Below are 22,571 nucleotides of genomic sequence, written 5' to 3'. Positions count from 1 at the left end.
AGGGTCACACACATAAGAACAATCTAGTGAGATTGGAACACCGTAAGGTACGGTGCACCTTGGAGAAATAAGGAAATATGATAAGGGTATTATGGTAATTAAAATGAGCATTACATCATATGGTATGATGTAGCAAGAAGGGGGTGCAAATATGTACTAGACATATTTACATGAGAATGGCGCCCACTATAGCCCATTTAGTTAAAAGGGCTTTAGTGTAATTTTGCCATGGCAAGTGGTTCTATAAATAGAACCCTTGTGGTAAGGAGAAAGAGTTACACACTTTTGTTACTCATTCTCATGAGCCTTTGTTCTCTTCTCTCTTGAGAAACCCTAATCACCTTTCTAGAGTTTTTGTGAAAAACCCTAATCCTTATTTTGTGCCTCCTTTCTCCTAACCCTTCAAATCATTGGAGCTAGCACTCCATTGAAGGTTGTTGTTCGTGTGGACTGGCTAGAGGCGTTATACCTTTAACGCTTGTGATCAAATTCGTTGGTGACTTGGTGGTGACCTTGTTCGTGACGGTTCGAGGTTCTTGTTCGTGACCTTGTTCGTGATTCGAAGTGTTCGATAGCCGTTCGTGATTTAAAGGGAGTTTTCGAACCAAAAGGTAAAACTCTAAACACAATTCATGACCATTCGTAAGGATCACAAAAGGAAAATTTTAAAATTCCGCTGCTTTTATCGTATCAATTTTCCATCAGATCTTAGGGAAGATACTTTCTGGTTATGAGTAAGTAAGGAATACTGAAAATTTGTTTGAACTTGGAGAAGTTCACATTGATTGAATGGTCCCTAGAAGTGGAGGATGGACTATTCATGATAGGGTGTGTATTAGACCTATCTTTTGTTGTTCAGGCGTGTAGATCTTGTGATGAGTTGCTGTATGGTTTGATTTATTTTCAAACGTGTGTTATTGTAGTGTGCCTGAAGTTTGTTGAGGAGTTTTGTGGTTTGAATTCCGCTGCATATATATCTGATGGAAAACTCCTGGTGGTTTTGTTTGTTGAGGATGCACCACTCTGTTCTATGATGTAAGCCCTGGTGTGGTGATGCTCGAGGAGAGTTTTTTTTTTTTTAATTAACTTGTTAGAGATGCCAAAGATACTTAGGGGTGATCTTAAGTCCACTCATAAAGGCACTCATGTATGAGTTTGTTGAAAAGGGATCTGAAGGAAGTTATGAGCAATTTATATTTGCTTCCAAAAGCTAACCTCCATTGGCTTTGATAAAGGATTTCTTGGTGTGTTTCGTTAGAAGGGAACTGATGTCTTACTAGATGTTGGAACATCTGACGGAACATCTGACGAGCAGATTCTGCAGAATTTTGTTGGATGACAGTAGGGCATGACAGATGCTTGGGTGCTAAACAAGTGTGTGTTGGATACATATGTTTGGAACCTTCTCCTGACCTGGAAGAGGAGGCATCTGTGTCTGAGATGGTTTCTACACTAGAAACATGTCTTAGATAAGTTTGTTGGGACACGATCAACATATGGTTGACCTCTTGGGTTAGTTCATGTCTAATCCAAGTAAGTGGTAGTTGAAGTTGTGTGCAGTGTTGATGTGTTATCTGATGTTTTAACCATGCATGTTATATTCGTGTGATAATATCTAGTTGTATGAATGCATGATTAAGTAAGGAGGATTTATTATTGTTGGGACCAAAGGATTATGGTTCTCTGGTATTTTTGGTGAAGTTAATTCTTTACCTTGTGCATTAAAGATATCTCTTGAATTAAGATTGACGAAGTTTCTACTTCCCTTCAAGATGAGTGTTTGTGTTGAAGTGAAATGAAGTATATGTTGCATCCCTCTCTCCATTGTCTGGTGTACGTTAATCAAGGGAAATCCATCTGATGTGGTTAATACTTCCACTAAGGTCACAAGTGAGTTTGTTGATGAGTCTCTCAAAGGATCTGTCTCTGAAAATGATGTTGTGTCGAATGTTGGTACATCTTTGGCACCTAAGACTGATGTTGTGCTAAGTACTGTCACATCTGTGGTACCTGATATTATGTTGGATCAAAGTGTTCCAGATACCTGTTAGAGGGAATCTCCTCTATAGGTTCAGAAGAATGGCATCAAACATCTCAAAGTAAGACAAGGGGTTGGAACATTAGAAGAAGTTTTTGAGATGTAAAATATGCACGTCCCTGCATGTGTGGATGATTTGATATTGAAGGTTAATCAACTACCGATGGTTGATTCTCCTGTGTCCCCTTGCAAGAGTTATGAACTACTATGGCATCTTCAGACCATAGTTCAGGATGAAACCGATGGGATTGAGATTGATGTCAGAATTAATGTTGAAACATCTTCTCCAACATCTTCTCCTTCAGTCAAGGAAGCTGGTTCTACTCAGGGTGGAGTACAAGGTCAAGCAACTGACCTAATCTGGAATGATTTTTTTTGTAAGAATAACTGTCATGAGTGGATGTTATCTGTTGGTGCCATATATGTGCAGAAGAATGATGTCAGATCTAATGTCCTACCTTGTGTGAGAAGGTAATCCTATCTGACAAATGATAAATACTTTAATGAGAGCTAAGTATTTGTATATCCTTTGTTGAAGTTATGCATAAAACTGATATATTTGTCTGAAGAGCTGTGCAATTATGTAGTCTGAACTTTATTGTTCGGAGAGTATATTTCTCTTAATGGTATTCAGGTGTTTTGAAAAACCTGGATGATCTGCATTGATGGTACTCTATTGGGAGCTTCTTGAAGAATGTCTATGCACAATGAATCCTTTTGAATGATGATTTATGAACCAATGTAATTGGGTTCCAAAATCAGAAGTTGATATCCCAAATGATGTTGTAACATCATATTTACTGATGGCTGTTCTGTGGAAGGTGCTTGAGACTTTGCATGGGAGTGCTCAAGTTGTGTGGTCAGAAGACGTGTTTCTGACTATGTGAATCAGAATGTGGAGGTTCTGATCTTGTTTTAATAGTATGCTCTAGCAATGCATGACTATTTATTCCACTAGTATCAACAACTACTAGTGAATGTAAGGCCAGAAGAATATTGTCAAATACTGAGGTTTGATAATTGTCTTTGGTTTTCTTCTGTTGCAAGTCACTCTAGAAAAAGGTTGATAATCAGGATCTTAGTCAAGCTTTTAAGCAAACTAAGATGTTTTAGAGTTTGTGAGTGACTTTACACCTTGTATGCATGATATCCTGCCTATTCAAAAGGTCATGATACATAGTGTGGTTCTACTAGGACATTGATCAGATGTGTCCTTGTTAAGTGAAGAGGTCAGAATGCTTGGATGTATTCTCAAGAAGTGAGAGTATCTGTCTCAGAATCGACTCTACTGAGGGAGTTGGTGTTTCTCTTCAACATGAAAGCATGAAGTCTTTCACACGCTTTCATTTAGTGCTCGAGTTTTCATCTTCAGCTGGAGCCCTGATTATCTATGACATATAGAGTCATGTGTTTATCTGTGGACTGCATTGGTACATATATATTGTCTAGAGTGTTGTACAAGTTTGTGGAGATCTTATGCCTCATATGAGAATATGATGTCAGACAACATGTTGTGACATTATGAAATTATTAACAAGGCATGGTTGATTATGGTCATGTAAAGCTGAATAATTATATCAGTTATCCACATATCTCTCGAGTGGTTAAATTGTTGAGTCAGGGAGAATTTATTTTTTTTACAGATTTTTTGAAGGACTTTCCAAGAGTCTTCATTATTGAGAGATGTCACAAATTCATATATTCAGATGTCTTGGTATGTGTCACTAAGTATAAGTGAAAGGAGAACACTTAGAATCAAGTGGAAGACAATATGTTTGAAGATGTGTTGATCAATGCAAGTAAAAGAAGACAATGTCTGACTGAATGTTAGAACATTATTCGAGACATGTTTCCTGTAAGATCAACAAGGAAGTGAAATGGACAGTGTGATCACTCACGTGTCAGAAGGGAATGCATAAAAGGTCTGTGAATACTTTGAATCCATCTGAATCTACTTCTATTTTGCTTTGTCAACAAAATGTGCATCATCTAGGAAACCTATTTCTAAATCCATTATCCAGGTTAATCTTATCTTTCAAAAGATCCTAGAAAAGTCTATCTATGTTTGTTGATGATGTTAATAAACCTACCAAACTCGTTTTGATAACCTCATTAATTCAGTTGTCACCTCTAAATGTTGAATCAAATTTTGTTACCTCTGTTAAAGGTTTTTGTTAGTTCAAATGTTGTGGGTAGTGTTGAAACATCTGTGAGATCTGCCTCTGAAATTGTAAGTCTAGATAAACCAAGATCTCTTAAAACCATAGGTCAGTCTAGTATGAATGTTGTGGTTGTTGATGACATTTTTTTTGATTTTTTTTCATGTGTCATTTTTCAAAGTTGTTGATTCTGTCACATTGTTATCCCCACTAATGTTGTGGTTGTGTCTCCCAAAGAAACCTCACCTGAGTCTGATGTCACATCAGATGTCGAAACATCTTGGACCAACCTGTTCGTGTTGTTGAAACCTGTTCTACAATTCCCCAAATTGATGCTAATATGGTTCTGAGAGTCTTAAACCTGATGGTGGTTTGGAGTATTGAAGTTTAGACTGTGGTGGAAGAAACTGATCTTGATGATCTTCCACGTGACCAAGCTATTGCTCAAAGTATGACTGAAAGAGAACTGGTCATGCTATGACTGTTTGTGTGGATGTGCATTTTGCTGAGAAGTACTATATGTGTTCAGATGTGTTGTGATCAGATGTGATAATGCTCATATATGTGATACTTAAATGTGATTACTACTACTATGTGTGATAGTTTCAGATCTGCTTCTGAAACCTCTAGCTTTATGTTCTCATGAAATATGTTATGTTATGATGTCATCCATGATGTCTACACATCCTGATCTGATTTTTGAGAATTTATTTTTCTCTGATGTGTGAGAATTCATTTCCCTCAGTATATGGGAGTTTATTTCTCCTTTTGTGCTTTAAAGGAGAAAGAAGCTATGATAAGTATTACTAGCTCCTGACATTATTATAGATGTTCTTGTTGCTGATGTATCTCAGACAAAAGATGCTATTGGTTCTGTTGTTGATAAATCAAAACAAACTGTTCCTGAAAAGGATGTTGTGACAGACGTTGACACATCTGTGGACCAACCTAAGGCTGATGTTACTATTGTCCAGAAACCTGTTCAAGAAACTGCTGTGGTGAAAGATGTTGGGACATCTGTTGACCCATCTGACTCATCTGATGAAAAAACAGGGTCTGATGAAGAGAATTCTACTAAGGTTGAGGAAGGGTCTCTCAGTCTAAAGAAAGGCATCAAACTGTGCCACTTAATGAAGAAGTGGTTGAAGAACATATATGAGGTTACTGTGCCTGCTAGTAAGAAGAGATAGAGTCTGAACAGAAAGGAAACACCTTCAAGTAACTCTGAGTATAATGTTGAGGAGGATGTACCAGACATCACACCCTCTGCCTCAAAGAAAAAGTCTGGTGGGAAAAAGATCCCTCAGAATGTGCCTGTTGCTCTCTGTGACAATGTTTCCTTTCATCGTGCTTCCTTTGCACAAAGATGGGATCATGTGTACAGGAGGAGTTTTTGCTAGATGGATGCTCCATGTCCTGATTGGAAGACCACATGCTTTGATACCATGCTGGAAGAACTTGTGCTAGAAGCTGTTCTACCATATGTTGCAACATCTTTGCTAACATGTGACGTATTTTGTGATTGCTCCTAATCGCTCTGATACCACGCTAGATAAACATGTTGAAACATCTTTTCTAACATATGCTATGTGTTGTGCTAACATGTGTTGAAACATCTTTGTTATCAATGCTCTGATATCATACCGGAGGAACCTGTGTTATCTGATGTGGTACTAGATGGTGAAACATCTTGGCCATCATGTTGAAAATTTTGTGCTGATGAAGTGTGATCTATTTTAGGCTATTTGATGATGACTCCACTGCTGATTTATATCTGATGAGGTATGTATCCCATGGTGTTGTCTTCGTTTGTAGTAGGTCTGTGCACTATGTTCCTGGATATCTATACTATTGTACTCTTTGATTAATGCATGAAGACCCTATTTTGTCTAAACTTCTGACTAAAAAGGGAAGTAGTTTAGTAGTTGGAAGGCATGATATGTTTTGCTGCTAATGTCTGTTGTGTTACCTGATGTTGAAACATATGCATGCTCTTTTAGTGGTTGGATGTGTTCTACTATATGATGTGGTGTCTGATGCTTAGACATCTGCTAATCTTGAGTGGTGTAGTATTGAATATGTGTTGTTGTATGCTTATGTGCTGATATGGATGAAAAATTGAGGGGGAGTAAGAATTGTTTTCTGATGATCATTCTGATAAGCATGTGCCAAAGTATTTGGAGGGAGTAAAATTAATTTTTGCTCTGATTCTGATTTTGAGGGGAAGTAGCATAATGCAGTAAGTAGTTACTATTCTGTTGTGCAAAGCTCTATTTGTTTGCTCTGGATGATGTCATGCCATATGTTGGAACATCCTGGATGCATGAGAACTTATTTTTCTCAGCTATGTGGGAATTTACTCTTCCCAACTGCTATTTTGTGGTTTGCTTAAGGAGTTGTGATCTGTGATGTGTTTTGTGTGCGGTAGCAGTATGTGATGTATGGTATCTGATGATTATATGATATGGAGCATAATGTTGAGGACATTTGCCTTTTCTGTTGGTACGTGATGTAATGCTTCTCCTATTTCAAGACTATGGATTGCTAGATACTAATATATGGACCTGTTATGCTCTGATATTCTGCACTATGGATTTCTGTGATGTTCATTACTATTGCTCTTAATGCACGAAGTTTTTTTTGGCATATTTTGTGGCTAAAAAGGGGGAGTAGTATGTTTGTGTTTGTCTGCTACTTTATAATGTTGTATCTGATGTTGTGACATGCTAGTCTAGCCTGTCTATGAAGAAGTAGCCTCTCTATGAAGAAGTAGTAGTGTGTGCAGCGACATGCATGAATTCAGGGGGAGTAAGAACCAGTTTTTCTGATGGCCTGATGAGATGCATGAGCTGATGTATTCAGGGGGAGCAAAAGTATGTTTTTCTCTGATCTGATATTAAGGGGGAGTAATGCAATATCAAGTTCTTTGCCTATATGTGCTTAATGTATGGATGTTATGATGCGCTACAAAATGTTGAACCATCTTGATGCTGATGTGGGAATTTATTTTTCCCAAGTGTGCTTGTGAGAGTTTATTTCTCTCTACTGAAGGATGAAGCTAAGTATGTTATGATTCCGCTGCTGTGTATGCCTCTGATGGTGTATGGTAAAGTTTATTTCTTTACCCTGTGCGTTATTTTCATTTGAGGAATTCTTTTGGAAGTAACATAGAAGATGTTCTACCTTCCTTCATATTTGTGTGCTCACGTTGACTTGAAGGATTGTATGGTTTTTAAATCTCTCTGTGCTAATTAATGGGCTGAAGTTGTTTTAGCCAAAAATTGCCAAAGGGGGAGATTGTTGGATATTTGTGTGTTGGCCTCATTTTGCTAAAACAAATATACAAGCAAGATGTTGGACCAAATGTTTCAACATGTTGGGTACAAAAGATGTTGGACCAAATGTTGTAACATGTTAGGGTACGACAGTCAGATTGCCCAAATCTCGCGCATTTATTACACGTATCTGCTATATATGGAAATCCACTCTACAAACGTGTATATCAAGATTTGATCTGATCAAGACGTTATTAGTGAAGATATGTTCTTATCATGACTTAATGGAATGATTCAACACATTGTTTATTTCCTAAAGAGGATAAACTATTTTAGGAAACTTTTTATTAAGGTCTGATTTGCTTAGCTGGACGTGACTCAAAGACCAGCTGTGTTCTGAAGCTTATCTTGGAAGATCAGGAGCGTGCTAGCTCTGTCTATATAAAGAAGACTCAAGACCAAGATTTTAATGAACCGAAACCATTGTTCATAAAAGATGTAGTCTTTAGGGTTTCGTGTCTTTAAGCCACTCTCTAGGAGAGTTGGTGTAAGTGAACCACTCGGGTTGTGAGATGGTCACTATGTCCTCACTCAGAAACCTTTAGGTAATGAGTAGAGTATTTAATATCTCCGAAGCTTTTAAGCAAGGAGATAGTGTTTGTGAGCCTCTCACGTATTGATTTAATACTTGAGTAGGACTGTGTTTTATTGAGTTGTAATGTTTTAAGGTTACTCCTAAGCTTTGAAGTACGGAGTTAACTGTGTGTGATTTACTCGAAGCTTTTAAGCAAGAGTAAAATATGTCACGGTGATTGTCGCCACATTTTATTCAACATTATATGAACAACACAGGTTGTGTTGGTTGTGTGGAAGTGAGATGGGATCTCATGTCTAGGAGTTCCTAGGCAGAAGTTGCATGAGTAGTGTCGAGGTCATAAGGCGTAAACCTAGGATTTGCTGGAGGTCTTAGTGTAAGACGTAAACCGAGGGTTTGCTGGAGGTCTTAGTGTAAGACGTAAATTCAAAGGGTTTGCTGGAGGTCTTAGTGACTAGATCTATTAGTGGATTTCCTTCCTGGATTGGTATCCCCCAGAGTAGGCAGGTTGGCTGAACTGGGTTAACAATTTCCTGTGCAGTTTATTTACTTGTTGATTTTATTATGTTTCGTAAGATGTTCCAACATTAAGTATGACATTCTCTTTAAATTGAATGTTGGAACATCTGATAAAACATTATTTCTCAGTATCCGTTTTAATGTTATATGCCTTGCCGTGTTATTCATGTCAGACCAGATGTCTCGACTTTCTATACAACATCTGGTTCTGCTATACCAGAATTTCACAATCTGATAGGCCACGCCCCCTATCCTCTTAAATATATAGTACGACCCAATAAACCGCGGAGCGAGCTTTTTGGACTTCAAAGTTCGTCCAACACATGTCATCACAGTCATCCTCATAAACACATGATGTCCCTCTCGAAACTCTACTGCTCTCTTCTTTTGATCGTAATAACTCTTTTGTCGATCCTGGGATGGCTTCATTTTCTACTGAATCCTTTTCATCTTTTCAGTAGTCTGCCTAATCATTTCAGGCCCCAACACTACTCGCTCACTGGATTCGTTCCAACACAAAGGTGTCCTACACCTTCTCCCATACAAGGCTTCAAACGGTTCCATTCCGATGCTAGAATGGTAGCTGTCATTGTAAGTAAACTCTATCAATGGTATGCAACTATCCCATCTCCTCACTGGAATATTCAGCGGCTTCAACAATCCTATTGGCTTCTATTATTCAACTATGTTCTTGAATCTCATGACCCCATTCTCGGCAACTTCGTAACTCACTTCTTTTACCCAAGTTAATTAATTCTAAACAGGTCGACTAATCTCAAGTCTCACTTCTGACCTTCTCTGGTTTCTTCCAACATAGCACTGGTTAACCCCCACATTCTTAGTTTCACATTTCTTGGCTTTCGTACATATACTAGACTATGGTCTCTAAATCCCTCGATTAGTCTTATCACTCTTGCCATGAGTGCTAACATATGCAACGTCTTCCTAATTAACGCATCCGCCACTACATTTGCTTCACCAGAGTGGTAGTTCAAATCAAAATCACAACCCTTTAGAAATTCTAACCACCTCCTCTATTTCATATTCGACTCCTTCTAATCAAATGAGTACTCCAAACTTTGTGGTCGCTGAAGACTTCAAACTTGAGTCATACAGATAACGTCTCCGAACTTTCAACACGACCGCTGCGACTGCCAACTCTAATTCGTTATTTGGATAATTCCTCTTGTTGATTTTCAACTGCCTCAAGCATGCACAACTACTTAACCCTTCTGTATCAGAACTCCATCCAAGATCATCTTTGATGCATCACAACACACTTCGAGGATTCATTCACGTCACGTAAATTCAACATTGACGCTGATGTTAATCTCCGCTTCTACTGTTGGAAACTTTCCTCACACGTCCTGTACCAAAAGAAGGCTCGTCATATCCGGGTAAGCTAAGTCAGTGATAAAGCTATCCTCGAAAAACCTCCAACGAATCTCCGATAGTAACCAGCCAATCCCAACGAGGTATCTCGGCTACTGATGACTTAGGGCTTACCACTACAACACTGCACTCTCTCTAGACGGGTCAACTGCTATTCCACCACGCTTCTGCTGCGCCTCTCTGTTATGAGGATATCACGATCTCAAGTCATTTCCACATGCTCCAACTAATTGGTCCATCAGATCATCAATTCACGCAAGGGAATATTTGTCCTCGGTGACAACCTTGTTCAACTGACGATAGTCAACACAGAGTCTCTTACTCCCATCTTTCTCCTTCACCAACAACATTGGAGCTCTGCACGATGATATATTTGGTCAAACAAACTTCTTCTCCAACAGCTCTTCTAACTGCTTCTTCAATTATCTCAACTCTGCCCCAACATTCTTTAGGGAACCACCGATACTAGTCGAATATCAGGTAGACCATTGGTAAACTCTGCTTCTCGTTTAGCGTTACATCGCTGATATCGTTTAAGAAATTCCGCATCATTGGAAAGTCGATGATTCCAACTCCTGCTTCCACTTCCATTGCAGCGAACGTCGTAGACATCTGAGCATTCTCCTTCCTTAACTTTTCCACTTGTCGAGTGGACGCCATCTCCAATCTTCATTCGCTCCAGATTCGGGAAACAACAATTTTATCTAAAATAATCGGTTGTCTCCCCCACTTATTTTAAACCCACACGTAGCCTTCTGGTTCGAGGTCAGACTTCCTATACTAACCTCCAACTCTTTCCTTCGCTCGCAAAGGTACGAAACATCGACAGTGTTTACACACATGTCACCTGCAAAATAAAACATCGTCATCTTGGTCTGACTGGACCGACCTGCTCTGATACCACTTTGTAACACCCTTAATTTACCCCTTTATTTTATTTGTGAAAAAAGGTTAATTTCATTTATTTAATAAGGATGTCACACTTACTCCAATTAACTAATTCCTCAAATGATTAAAAATCATGTAGCGGAAAATACAAAAATAATATAAGTTTCAAAGTCCGAATTGAAAATACTGAATCAAGTGACATAGCTCAATTGTCATAAAAATTTAACAACATGATTAAATAAAAGTTTCTCCCAACAACATCCTAACAGAGCGACTCCAAATAAATAGCAAAGCAACGGCTATCCGAACACACCATCTATGATTCGTCTCCTACCTGAAAATCTACGGTTGCACACCGTAGGGCCAAGCCAGAAGGGGGAATGTAAAGGTGAGTCAAAATACATCAAGAAAGTAACTGAATTAAAACAACTCAATAACTAACAACATCGTAAACAACAACAAGACCACCTAAGCGGATGGCCGCGCACATTCATTAGTCAACCACAATCATCAATCGTTAATTAAATAAAGAGAAATAACAACAACATTTAAATAAAGAAATATAATTAAAATGCATGCAATGCGCCTAGACTCGCTACATGCATGTGGTACCAATAGCAACGTCATTTCTAGTTTTATATCATAGAGGATCAACGTCATTATTTTCAATTTCATTAAGCAACATCATTTTCAACGTCATTAAGCAACATCATTTTCAACGTCAATTATACAACTTCATTAGGCAACGTCATTGGACACATGAATGAATGCATGTCAGGTTATAATAAACAACGTCAATAGGCAACATCATTTAACAACTTCGATAGACAACTTCATCATCATTATAACAACATCAATAAACAACGTCCATAAGAAACTACAATAATAACAATTACAACATCATAATTTCGGCACAACTCCAACATCATTAAAATAGATAATTCAACATCGTTATAACCATGTAGCTCAACATCATTATTCAACAAAACAACAATTGAAACAACACAATTACTATCAACGAGCAACGACTTTAAACAACACCGATACACAACAATTATTAGCAACTTCGATTACAACGCCAACTTAAAATATAATAACCCAATTAGTCATTCACTCCTCTCATGACAACAACTTATTACTCGTGTTTAACAGCACCCTTAACCCAATTTAAATCGGTTTAGTTTATCCACGAAACGTATGAATTTTAAATCAATTTAATTAATAACAATTGTGAAATAAATTCAAATCCTTAAGATTATATACAACCAGAGAGAGTGAGGTATCCCAAATTGTTCCAAATTATTAAAAACACCTTAAATAAAATTTTGGGAAACTTTTATTAAATTCTAATATTTTTAATAGCATATTTACCTCATTTAATTAACTAAAAATAGTTCCAGGTCTCCGAAAATTCTCAAACCGGTGCCAAAATTCCCAGAAAATTAATTATTATTTTTCTATAAAAAAATATTTTAAAAACAAGCCCTCCATAGCCTCTCACGCGCCCCCACTCGCCGCCAGCGAGACTGGGCATCGTCGGGTAGTTACTGTTCATCTTCTTCACCCAGCGGGTCTGCGTATGGGTCGATCCGACCCGGTTCGTGACCCGTATCGTTCTACCTCTATACTCAACGAAAAACAACATTCTTTATACCGTTTTGATCCCCATTCAATTTTAAAGAGTTTCCCGGTGTTTTATTTAATATTCGATAACTAATTCGAACGTTCTCAAAAGGAAAAGTTATCACGAATTTTTGTTTAAAAAAATAGCTCCATATGAGCACTCCCAGCTTCCGATACAGCCCCTATTTGACCCAAAACATCATTAGAACTCGTCCCTAATTATTTTAGGACCTCTAGGCATCATAAAACATTTCGTGTAATTTGTTGTATTCAAAATTGATATATATTTTATTTTTATTTTTTTTTTATTTATAAAATTGAATCTTTCCCCAAAACTTATAATCCTCTCCAAATGATGAATTTAGAGGTTCATCTATAATCCCACCACACACACGAAATTGGACAGCGGCATTACCAACAACACAATTTCAATGAATGAAAATCATAACTACACAATAACAGTAACAACACAACTCCAAAGAATATATATATACATACAACAACACAACTTCAAAGAATATATAATCAACTCAGAAAAACAACAAAATTAGGAACTTAAATGAAAGAATTAACCCCCTTACGTTAATTCTCAAGCACAACGTCAATTCACAATTTTATTTACTCAACATCATAACACGAATTTGCACCAACAACAGAAGCATAGAAACATTATCATATCAGATGATAAAATCGAAATTAAGAACAAGTATAGGAACAACAACAACATCACATAATGGGGAAAATGTTACAGCCCGATTTTTCAAATAAAAACAATGCGGAAGCAAACAAGGGCATATTTTTTTTTCGAAATAAAACACGCCTTTTAAAAATTTATCAGAGTGCGCGTAACTCGAAATCGGCTCAAGAAATTAAATTACACAAGACAAAATATAATATACAACCAACCATCATATATATATATATAGGGCTTACGGGAAGCAAGTGTTCACCTGAATAATATACATATCAAAAGGGATACAATTAGTTCACGAACCACAAAGACGGTTACGTGAACCTAATGTATCGCAAGGCCACTAAGGCACCATAAGTATAATAGTCTGTCAAAGTACTACATCTCAAAATAAACTAGATACGTAAGCAAAATGAACTAAGACTCTAGGTCTGATCAAATGGACGTGGTGGAGAACGTCTCATCACAAACACCACAATCCTAAGAGCGCTCCAAATCAATCTCATCCTCGTGGCCGACGGCACCACGCTCATGAATGTCATCTAGGGGTGGGAGGAGCCCGCGATGTATACATGCAAAAGTAAGGGTCACCAACAGTAACAAATAGGCAAATAGCATTTAACATAAATACAAGTCTTGAGCAATTAACATGTATACAAATATTAGGCAATTACCACAAAGTCGCACACAAGCATAATAAATAAAATGCGCACATAGCCTAATGCAAAACTCTAATGAATGGTGGTGTCATTCACTGTGCACCACTGGGACGCCATTCACTGTACGTCACCGTGACGCCATTCACTGTACGTCACATGCATGATTTCCGGAAATTAACCTCACCGCAGGGAGTCGTAAACATTCTAGTAATGCCATTCACTGTACATCACAAGCTTACTAAAATAAATAGATAAGAGACTCTTGTGTAACGTCATTCACTGTGCGTTACGAGTCTAATACTCAAAAATACAAAAGACATTTAGTAACGCCATTCACTGTACGCACATGTCTACCAATGAATGCATGAACATATAACTTCACATCATATGCTAATGCAACCCTACAAACCATCCAAAAATGAATACATTTCACATGCATTTCAAACAAATTCAAACATCAAATATTTCATGGCTTTTGACATGATTTAAAGTCATGGATAGAAGATGCCCTTACCTCGGTAAAAGTTTCCAATCACACAATCGAACGCGCAATTAAACACCGTTACTCGTTTCCTAAAATAATACACATAATACCATAAGTCACTCTCCGACAAAACCAAAGGAACGAACCTATTCTACACAATCGAAAGGGGTTCTAAGGATACGTTCTAACACTCTCGGATAGTGTTTTCGAGACCTCCCTAATTGATCACCAATTCAAGTAAAACTCTTTTAAACACAATTTTCGACCAAATAGTTTTCAAACTAAAATGACCATAACACATTCAATTCTTGTCCAATCGAGACGAACCATACGCCAAACTCTTCGTCTCGAAAAGACGGATCAAATGGTTAAGTTTTTTTGGAACTGGAACAATTTTAAATGGACGAAAATGCCCCTGCACAGTTTGTCCAGAATTGAGAAATCAAGGCATTCTCCCACAAATTTTCATTTTTAAAACCATAGCCTTGATCACCTAGCTCTTAAGATAATTTTCTTGCATACCCAAAACATTTTCCAAACACACCCAAAATTCATGAAATTTTCATAAAATTCACTAAGTGTTTTATGACAAAAAAATTTATTTTTCTCACAAATGATTTTTGACAATGTTTTCTAGCTCACAAACACATTCTAAACACTTCTCTCCTATGCACAAAATGGCATTAGACTACTCATTGATCAAGAGAATTTTCGAAAAACCCTAGACTAGAGAGAAATCCATGAAAAATTCAATAGCTAAAGGAATCAAGAGAAACAAAGCCTAATCCATGTTAGTTTAACAACAATGAAGCTTTTCCATGGATTAAAACTCTTTTTCACAAGTTAAGAAATTTTTCATAGAGTTTAGAGTTAAGAAAAATCATGAGAAAAACTAGTGAAATGAAGAGAAAGAATGATATACCTCAAGAAGGAAGTAAGCTAGCAAAGAACTAATGGAAAGCAAGCTTGATCTTTAATGAAAATGGTGGAAAGGAAAAATTTATGAAGATGGGGTTTAAGAGAGGAGAAGCCACGGCAAAGAGAAGAAGAAAGGAGAAAGAAAAAGTGATCTTTTGATTTTGGCTAAGTACAAAAAGCAATGTGACCTTCCTTCACAAGTAAAGCCTAGGCATTCCCTAGCCATTGGATCAAAAAGCAAATTGAATCCTCACCATTAGATCTTTTACTTTTGTGACAAAGATATTCTCATAAAGTTTAGAGATTAAAACCCTCCACAGACGAGTCGCGTTACGCTCACGGACAAAAGTCGCGAAATAAGAAAATTAAGAATTTAAATGTCCGTTAAAAATGGTTTACGAAAAGTTACTCGAAATATTTTTCCTCGACTGTGATTCTCAACCCTAACTCTTAAAAATATTTTAAAGACATTTCCTAACTCACGCCGATATATAAAACTTCGGGTTAAATTTTAAAAGAATTCCGAGTTCGAAAGATTTCGGAACGTCGGACAAATTTTAGATCGTTTTATAAGAAAATAGGTTAACGCGAAAAATGAAATTCTAAAAACACAGGAACGTTCGCTCTCTCAAAAGAAGACCAACAAAACAAACCCCAAACAATTCTGACACTCGAGCGAGAAACAGACACGATCTCAGCAAATAATGTCGTTAATCGACGATACTCGAACTAACTAAACGAAACTCGAATCCAACCTACCAAAACTCAAGGTTCCCAAACCAACCTACGATACAAGGTAAGACTCTCAACAACAAACGACTCTCGAAATCGAAACCTACGCGAAAAACCAAGCAAAAAGGGCTCCGGGTGCAAAAACCATAAAAAGTCAACCAAAAGCCACCCTGTGAACAGTGTTCTGCGCGCGGCTCAGCTCTTCCCTGCGCTCGGCGCATCTACCAGGGGTGAATCAGCCCCAAAAGACACATATCTGTTCCTACTTCAACCAAACAAACATAAATCAACTTGCGCCAAGACTCAACAACATATAATTTCACCAAGCACATAATTATTTTTAACGATTAATAACCTATATTTAAACGATAAAATACGTAAATAAGCTTATGGAAATTCGAGGTCTTACATTACTCCGCAACAAAAAAGAAGTTTCGTCCTCGAAACTCAAACGTCGATAAATAATCCCGGATATTGCTCCTTTATTTTGCTCTCGAGCTCCCAAGTCGCATCTCCGGTAACCTCGTTCCAAATAACTTTGACTAACGGTATCTCTTTCGTCCTCAAACTCTTCATCTTTCTATCCGCAATCTTAATTGGTGGAACCTCAAACGACAAATTTTCCTTAAGTTGAATATCGTCTGGTGTGATAACATGTGAAGGGTCCGAAATATAATTCCTCAATTGCGACACATGAAACACGTCATGAATCCTTGATAAAACCGGTGGTAAAGCAATACGGTAGGCCACTTTTCCTATTCTCTCCGTAATCTGATACGGTCCAATAAACTTTGGTGTTAACTTCTTTGCTTTCAAAGCTCTCCCCACGCCCGTGGTAGGTGTAACTAGAAGAAAAACATGCTCTCCCGCTTCAAATTCCAAAGGTCTACGACGTTTATCCGTATAACTTTTCTGGCGATCCTGAGAAACTTTCAACCTCGCTTGGATTTGCCTCACTTTATCCGTTGTCTGTTGCACCATCTCAGGTCCTAATATCATACTTTCTCCACCTTGATACCAACATAACGGTGTCTGACATCTCCTCCCATAAAGTGCCTCATAAGGAGCCATACCAATGCTCGAATGATAACTGTTGTTGTAGGTAAATTCTATCAATGGTAGCACGTCGTCCCAACTTCCATTCCGGAATATCCAATGAGTGTAACAACCTAGCAGGTTTCTGATGTTCCACCTTCGCTTTCTGACATGTCAAACACGATGCCACATACTCCGCAACATTCCTTTTCATACTCGGCCACCAAAAATCTTTCCTCAGATCCTGATACATCTTGGTAGCTCCAGGGTGAATACTTAACTTACTCTTGTGAGCCTCTTCCAAAACGGTATTTCTCAAATTATTAACATCTGGCACACAAACTCGCCCATTACATCTCAGAATATTATCCGGCCCTACTTTAAATTCTGTGGTCGTTCCTCGTACTATCAAATCTCTCTTCGCCAAAAGCAACTTGTCATCTTGACAATTTGCAATCTCTTCCAAAAATCCACTTGAAATTGTAATCATACCGAACTTTAGAACTCCAGGTGCAAACTTAACCGAAAGGTGCAAATCTCGAAACTTCTCTAGTAACTCTTGTTGACTTGCCATTACAGCTGAACACGCCGATACACTCTTTCTACTCAAGGCATCTGCCACCACATTAGCCTTCCCGGGGTGATACTCCAAAGTAAAGTCAAAATCCTTAAGCGTTTCCATCCAACGTCTCTGTCGCATATTCAATTCTTTCTGATCAAACAGATACCTCAGACTTTTATGATCACTGAACACCACAAAAGTACAACCATACAGATAGTGCCTCCAGATCTTCAAAGCAAAAACCACCGCAGCCAATTCCAAATCATGAGTGGGGTAGTTCTTCTCATGCACTTTCAACTGACGCGATGCATAAGCCACCGCTTTCCTATGTTGCATCAACACACAACCAAGCCCTTGATGCGACGCATCACAATACACTTCATACGGTTCGTCCGACTGTGGTAAAATCAACACTGGTGATGTAGTCAAACGCTCTTTCAACAACTGAAAACTAGATTCACATTTATCAGTCCAAGCAAAAGGTTGATCTTTTCTAGTAAGTTGCGTCATAGGTGCCACAATCTTTGCAAAACCCTCGATAAATCTCCGATAATAACCCGCAAGACCAACAAAACTCCTCACTTCAGTAACAGTTTCGGGTTGTTTCCATGAAAGCACAGTATCAATCTTAGCCGGATCCACAGCTATACCCTCTTTAGATATAACATGACCAAGAAAATTCACTTTTTCCATCCAAAATTCACACTTTGACGGATTAGCATACAACTCACGGTCGCGTAAAACTTGCAAAACCAACCGAAGATGCTCTTCATGCTCTTCTTCACTCCTCGAGTACACAAGTATATCATCAATAAACACCACCACGAACTTATCCAAGAACGGATGAAATACTCTATTCATATAATCCATAAAAATTGCAGGTGCATTCGTCACTCCAAATGGCATTACCAAATACTCATAATGTCCATAACGCGTACGAAAAGCCGTTTTCTGAATATCTTCATTCCTCACTCTTATCTGGTGGTAACCCGACTTCAAGTCAATCTTGGAAAACACCGATGCATCTTTCAATTGATCCATTAAATCGTCAATTCGAGGCAAAGGGTAACGATTCTTAATGGTCACTTTGTTCAACTTCCGATAATCCACACACAACCTTGACTTCCCGTCCTTCTTCTTAACCAACAAAACCGGTGCTCCCCACGGAGACACACTCGGCCTAATAAAACCTTTCTGCAACAAGTCCTCAATCTGACTTTTCAACTCTACTAACTCAGCTGGAGCCATACGATAAGGAGACTCAGAAATTGGTCCGGTACCCGGTTGCAAATCAATAAAGAACTCCACTTCTCTGACTGGTGGAAAACCCGGAATCTCTGATGGAAAAACATCCTGAAATTGTTGGACCACACACACTTCTCCCACAAGAATTTCCGAACTTACTTCCATACTAGCAAGTGACACAAACTCAGTCTCTCCATTATTCAAAGACACTACAAGCCTATTAGCAGACAAATATTTAGCAACTCCCGGCTCGGGAAAGAACGCTAACTTACGAGCACAATCCAGAATAACGTAATGGTAAGACAACCAAATTGTTAATTTACTCCTTTTCCAATTCCACAGAGTTCCACGTCCAAGAAAATCAAACGTTAAATATATAAGTCTATGTTTGGTGAAAGACACGACTAAATCAAGGAGACACTCTAACACTCACGAAACTGACACAACTCTAACTCTAGACCGACCGACTCCAGACTATCTATTCATGTGAACACTTTCCCTGTTTGATAATCTAATAACCTGAGCTCTGATACCAAAAATGTTACAGCCCGATTTTTCAAATAAAAACAATGCGGAAGCAAACAAGGGCATATTTTTTTTTCGAAATAAAACACGCCTTTTAAAAATTTATCAGAGTGCGCGTAACTCGAAATCGGCTCAAGAAATTAAATTACACAAGACAAAATATAATATACAACCAACCATCATATATATATATATATAGGGCTTACGGGAAGCAAGTGTTCACCTGAATAATATACATATCAAAAGGGATACAATTAGTTCACGAACCACAAAGACGGTTACGTGAACCTAATGTATCGCAAGGCCACTAAGGCACCATAAGTATAATAGTCTGTCAAAGTAATACATCTCAAAATAAACTAGATACGTAAGCAAAATGAACTAAGACTCTAGGTCTGATCAAATGGACGTGGTGGAGAACGTCTCATCACAAACACCACAATCCTAAGAGCGCTCCAAATCAATCTCATCCTCGTGGCCGACGGCACCACGCTCATGAATGTCATCTAGGGGTGGGAGGAGCCCGCGATGTATACATGCAAAAGTAAGGGTCACCAACAGTAACAAATAGGCAAATAGCATTTAACATAAATACAAGTATTGAGCAATTAACATGTATACAAATATTAGGCAATTACCACAAAGTCGCACACAAGCATAATAAATAAAATGCGCACATAGCCTAATGCAAAACTCTAATGAATGGTGGTGTCATTCACTGTGCACCACTGGGACGCCATTCACTGTACGTCACCGTGACGCCATTCACTGTACGTCACATGCATGATTTCCGGAAATTAACCTCACCGCAGGGAGTCGTAAACATTCTAGTAATGCCATTCACTGTACATCACAAGCTTACTAAAATAAATAGATAAGAGACTCTTGTGTAACGTCATTCACTGTGCGTTACGAGTCTAATACTCAAAAATACAAAAGACATTTAGTAACGCCATTCACTGTACGCACATGTCTACCAATGAATGCATGAACATATAACTTCACATCATATGCTAATGCAACCCTACAAACCATCCAAAAATGAATACATTTCACATGCATTTCAAACAAATTCAAACATCAAATATTTCATGGCTTTTGACATGATTTAAAGTCATGGATAGAAGATGCCCTTACCTCGGCAAAAGTTTCCAATCACACAATCGAACGCGCAATTAAACACCGTTACTCGTTTCCTAAAATAATACACATAATACCATAAGTCACTCTCCGACAAAACCAAAGGAACGAACCTATTCTACACAATCGAAAGGGGTTCTAAGGATACGTTCTAACACTCTCGGATAGTGTTTTCGAGACCTCCCTAATTGATCACCAATTCAAGTAAAACTCTTTTAAACACAATTTTCGACCAAATAGTTTTCAAACTAAAATGACCATAACACATTCAATTCTTGTCCAATCGAGACGAACCATACGCCAAACTCTTCGTCTCGAAAAGACGGATCAAATGGTTAAGTTTTTTTGGAACTGGAACAATTTTAAATGGACGAAAATGCCCCTGCACAGTTTGTCCAGAATTGAGAAATCAAGGCATTCTCCCACAAATTTTCATTTTTAAAACCATAGCCTTGATCACCTAGCTCTTAAGATAATTTTCTTGCATACCCAAAACATTTTCCAAACACACCCAAAATTCATGAAATTTTCATAAAATTCACTAAGTGTTTTATGACAAAAAAATTTATTTTTCTCACAAATGATTTTTGACAATGTTTTCTAGCTCACAAACACATTCTAAACACTTCTCTCCTATGCACAAAATGGCATTAGACTACTCATTGATCAAGAGAATTTTCGAAAAACCCTAGACTAGAGAGAAATCCATGAAAAATTCAATAGCTAAAGGAATCAAGAGAAACAAAGCCTAATCCATGTTAGTTTAACAACAATGAAGCTTTTCCATGGATTAAAACTCTTTTTCACAAGTTAAGAAATTTTTCATAGAGTTTAGAGTTAAGAAAAATCATGAGAAAAACTAGTGAAATGAAGAGAAAGAATGATATACCTCAAGAAGGAAGTAAGCTAGCAAAGAACTAATGGAAAGCAAGCTTGATCTTTAATGAAAATGGTGGAAAGGAAAAATTTATGAAGATGGGGTTTAAGAGAGGAGAAGCCACGGCAAAGAGAAGAAGAAAGGAGAAAGAAAAAGTGATCTTTTGATTTTGGCTAAGTACAAAAAGCAATGTGACCTTCCTTCACAAGTAAAGCCTAGGCATTCCCTAGCCATTGGATCAAAAAGCAAATTGAATCCTCACCATTAGATCTTTTACTTTTGTGACAAAGATATTCTCATAAAGTTTAGAGATTAAAACCCTCCACAGACGAGTCGCGTTACGCTCACGGACAAAAGTCGCGAAATAAGAAAATTAAGAATTTAAATGTCCGTTAAAAATGGTTTACGAAAAGTTACTCGAAATATTTTTCCTCGACTGTGATTCTCAACCCTAACTCTTAAAAATATTTTAAAGACATTTCCTAACTCACGCCGATATATAAAACTTCGGGTTAAATTTTAAAAGAATTCCGAGTTCGAAAGATTTCGGAACGTCGGACAAATTTTAGATCGTTTTATAAGAAAATAGGTTAACGCGAAAAATGAAATTCTAAAAACACAGGAACGTTCGCTCTCTCAAAAGAAGACCAACAAAACAAACCCCAAACAATTCTGACACTCGAGCGAGAAACAGACACGATCTCAGCAAATAATGTCGTTAATCGACGATACTCGAACTAACTAAACGAAACTCGAATCCAACCTACCAAAACTCAAGGTTCCCAAACCAACCTACGATACAAGGTAAGACTCTCAACAACAAACGACTCTCGAAATCGAAACCTACGCGAAAAACCAAGCAAAAAGGGCTCCGGGTGCAAAAACCATAAAAAGTCAACCAAAAGCCACCCTGTGAACAGTGTTCTGCGCGCGGCTCAGCTCTTCCCTGCGCTCGGCGCATCTACCAGGGGTGAATCAGCCCCAAAAGACACATATCTGTTCCTACTTCAACCAAACAAACATAAATCAACTTGCGCCAAGACTCAACAACATATAATTTCACCAAGCACATAATTATTTTTAACGATTAATAACCTATATTTAAACGATAAAATACGTAAATAAGCTTGTGGAAATTCGAGGTCTTACAGAAAAGAAGCATAAGACCAACAACTTAAATCACACATATAATGAATATACAAGTATGCCTATTG

The 22,571-nt window shown here is 37.8% G+C and overlaps 1 protein-coding gene and 2 long non-coding RNA genes across 3 annotated transcripts; all 3 read right to left on the bottom strand.

Moving 5' to 3' along the window:
• Window positions 1-13,423: 13,423 nt before the first annotated feature.
• LOC123882835 lies at window positions 13,424-16,058 on the bottom strand. The gene is made up of 3 exons (XR_006800001.1): window positions 15,246-16,058; window positions 14,354-14,412; window positions 13,424-13,722 (listed from the first exon to the last, which is right to left on the bottom strand). It is a non-coding gene; the product is annotated as an uncharacterized LOC123882835 (long non-coding RNA).
• Window positions 16,059-16,420: 362 nt separating this feature from the next.
• On the bottom strand, window positions 16,421-16,972 carry LOC123886442. Its single transcript, XM_045935757.1, has one exon. It carries the CDS (start codon window positions 16,970-16,972, stop codon window positions 16,421-16,423), a length of 552 nt encoding a protein of 183 aa, XP_045791713.1.
• Window positions 16,973-19,529: 2,557 nt separating this feature from the next.
• Window positions 19,530-21,542, bottom strand: LOC123882833. Its single transcript, XR_006800000.1, has 3 exons — window positions 21,370-21,542; window positions 20,478-20,536; window positions 19,530-19,846 (listed from the first exon to the last, which is right to left on the bottom strand). It is a non-coding gene; the product is annotated as an uncharacterized LOC123882833 (long non-coding RNA).
• Window positions 21,543-22,571: the final 1,029 nt, after the last annotated feature.

Source organism: Trifolium pratense, linkage group LG5 (genome assembly GCF_020283565.1).
Source record: "Trifolium pratense cultivar HEN17-A07 linkage group LG5, ARS_RC_1.1, whole genome shotgun sequence".
Classification (NCBI taxonomy): Eukaryota; Viridiplantae; Streptophyta; class Magnoliopsida; order Fabales; family Fabaceae; genus Trifolium; species Trifolium pratense.
Note: the sequence above shows the minus strand (reverse complement) of the source record. Positions and strands in the feature narration are given on the sequence as shown.